General features: G+C 44.0%; 1 protein-coding gene across 1 annotated transcript; it reads right to left on the reverse strand.

Annotated features, from left to right (window-relative positions):
• Positions 1–489: 489 nt before the first annotated feature.
• Positions 490–1,407, reverse strand: LOC112730054 (uncharacterized). Its single transcript, XM_025780167.1, has one exon. It carries the CDS (start codon positions 1,405–1,407, stop codon positions 490–492), a length of 918 nt encoding a protein of 305 aa, XP_025635952.1.
• Positions 1,408–1,681: the final 274 nt, after the last annotated feature.

A 1,681-nucleotide genomic window follows, 5' to 3' on the forward strand; every position in this document is an offset into this window, starting at 1 on the left:
TGCATAAGTCGAATGGCATACGCTTGTAGGCATAAGTTCCGAAGGGGCAAGTAAATGTTGTTTTTTCTTGGTCCTCTAGAGCAATGTGTATTTGAAAGTATCCCGAATAGCCGTCTAGGAAGCAATAATGAGATTTATCGGATAATCGATCGAGCATTTGATCAATAAACAGAAGTGGAAAATGATCCTTTCTAGTGGCCGCATTCAACCTTCGGTAGTCTATGCATACTCGCCAAGAGTTTTGCACCCGCGTTGTGATGAGCTCCCCGCTTTCATTCTTGATTGTAGTTACCCTGGACTTCTTAGGCACAACTTGAACGGGGCTTACCCATTCACTATCCGAAATAGGGTAGATGATGTCCGCCTCAAGTAACCGTGTCACCTCTTTCTTGACAACCTCCAAAATAGTAGGATTTAATCGCCTTTGAGGTTGTCTCACGGGTCTAGCTTCCTCTTCCAAAAAGATCCGGTGCTCACACACTTGGGGACTTATCCCACTAGATCCGCCAAACTCCACCCTATTGCCCTTTTGTTCCTCCTCAAAACACATAGCAACTTTTCTTCTTGTTGAGAATTTAGCTCCCTTGCTATGATTACCGGAAACTTGTGGGCTTCATCAAGGTATGAGTATTTTAGATGGGGTGGCAATGGCTTCAATTCTAGCTTTTTCTCTTGGCTTGTCACTTGAGCTTCTTCACTTGGATTGTCACCATTTTCTTCAATCATATGTTTCTCTTCTAGCTTCGCACAATGCACTTCCGCCACAATGTTATCAATTAGATCACACCGGAATATGGAATGGTTCTCCGGTGGGTGTCTCATTGCTTCTTCTAGGCTAAAACTTACAATTCTCCCATTTATCTCGAATGAGTAGGTTCCCGAATGGGCATCCAACTTGAATCTAGAGGTCCGCAAAAATGGTCTCCCAAGTAGGATAGATGACGCCCTCTCGGATTCACTTGGTGGCATCTCAATGATATGGAAATCAATTGGAAATATCAAACCCTTAATGTCGACCAACACATCCTCCGCAATACCCGACACGGTTATTATGCTCTTGTCCGCCAAGACGAACCTAGCCGCCGACCGCTTCAACGGTGGGAGCTTCAACAAATGATAAACGGAGAGAGGCATAATGCTAACACATGCACCAAGGTCGCACATACAATCAACAAATTGGACCCCATCGATGATACAAGAAACTAAGCAAGGACCCGGATCAACACACTTTTCCGGAATGGATCCCATCAAAGCCGAAATGGAACTACCCAATGGAATGGTTTCCAACTCATGAATTCGATCTTTGTTCATACACAAGTCCTTAGGAAATTTCGCATATTTAGGAACTTGATGTATATCATCAAAGAGGGGAATGGTTACCTCTACTTTCTTGAACATCTTCACCATGGTTGGATCAAGCTCCACAGGCTTCTTAGCTTTTTTTTGCCAATGTGGGAAACGGAATTGGTTGAGCCGCTTCCTTTAAAATTTGCTCCTTTCTAGGGACTTCACTCCTTGGTTGAGGGTCTTCATCTTCAACTATTACATGTGACTCCTCCTCCTCTTCAATTTCTTCTATCTCGACTCCATCCTCCTCTTGAGAAACTTGCATTGGGTTGGGTGCCTTTGAGTCTCTTTCCTTTAATTACGTTCCAGACCTCAAGGTAACGGCATTGATGCC

The sequence above is a fragment of the Arachis hypogaea genome, chromosome 12, assembly GCF_003086295.3.
Source record: "Arachis hypogaea cultivar Tifrunner chromosome 12, arahy.Tifrunner.gnm2.J5K5, whole genome shotgun sequence".
NCBI lineage: Eukaryota > Viridiplantae > Streptophyta > Magnoliopsida > Fabales > Fabaceae > Arachis > Arachis hypogaea.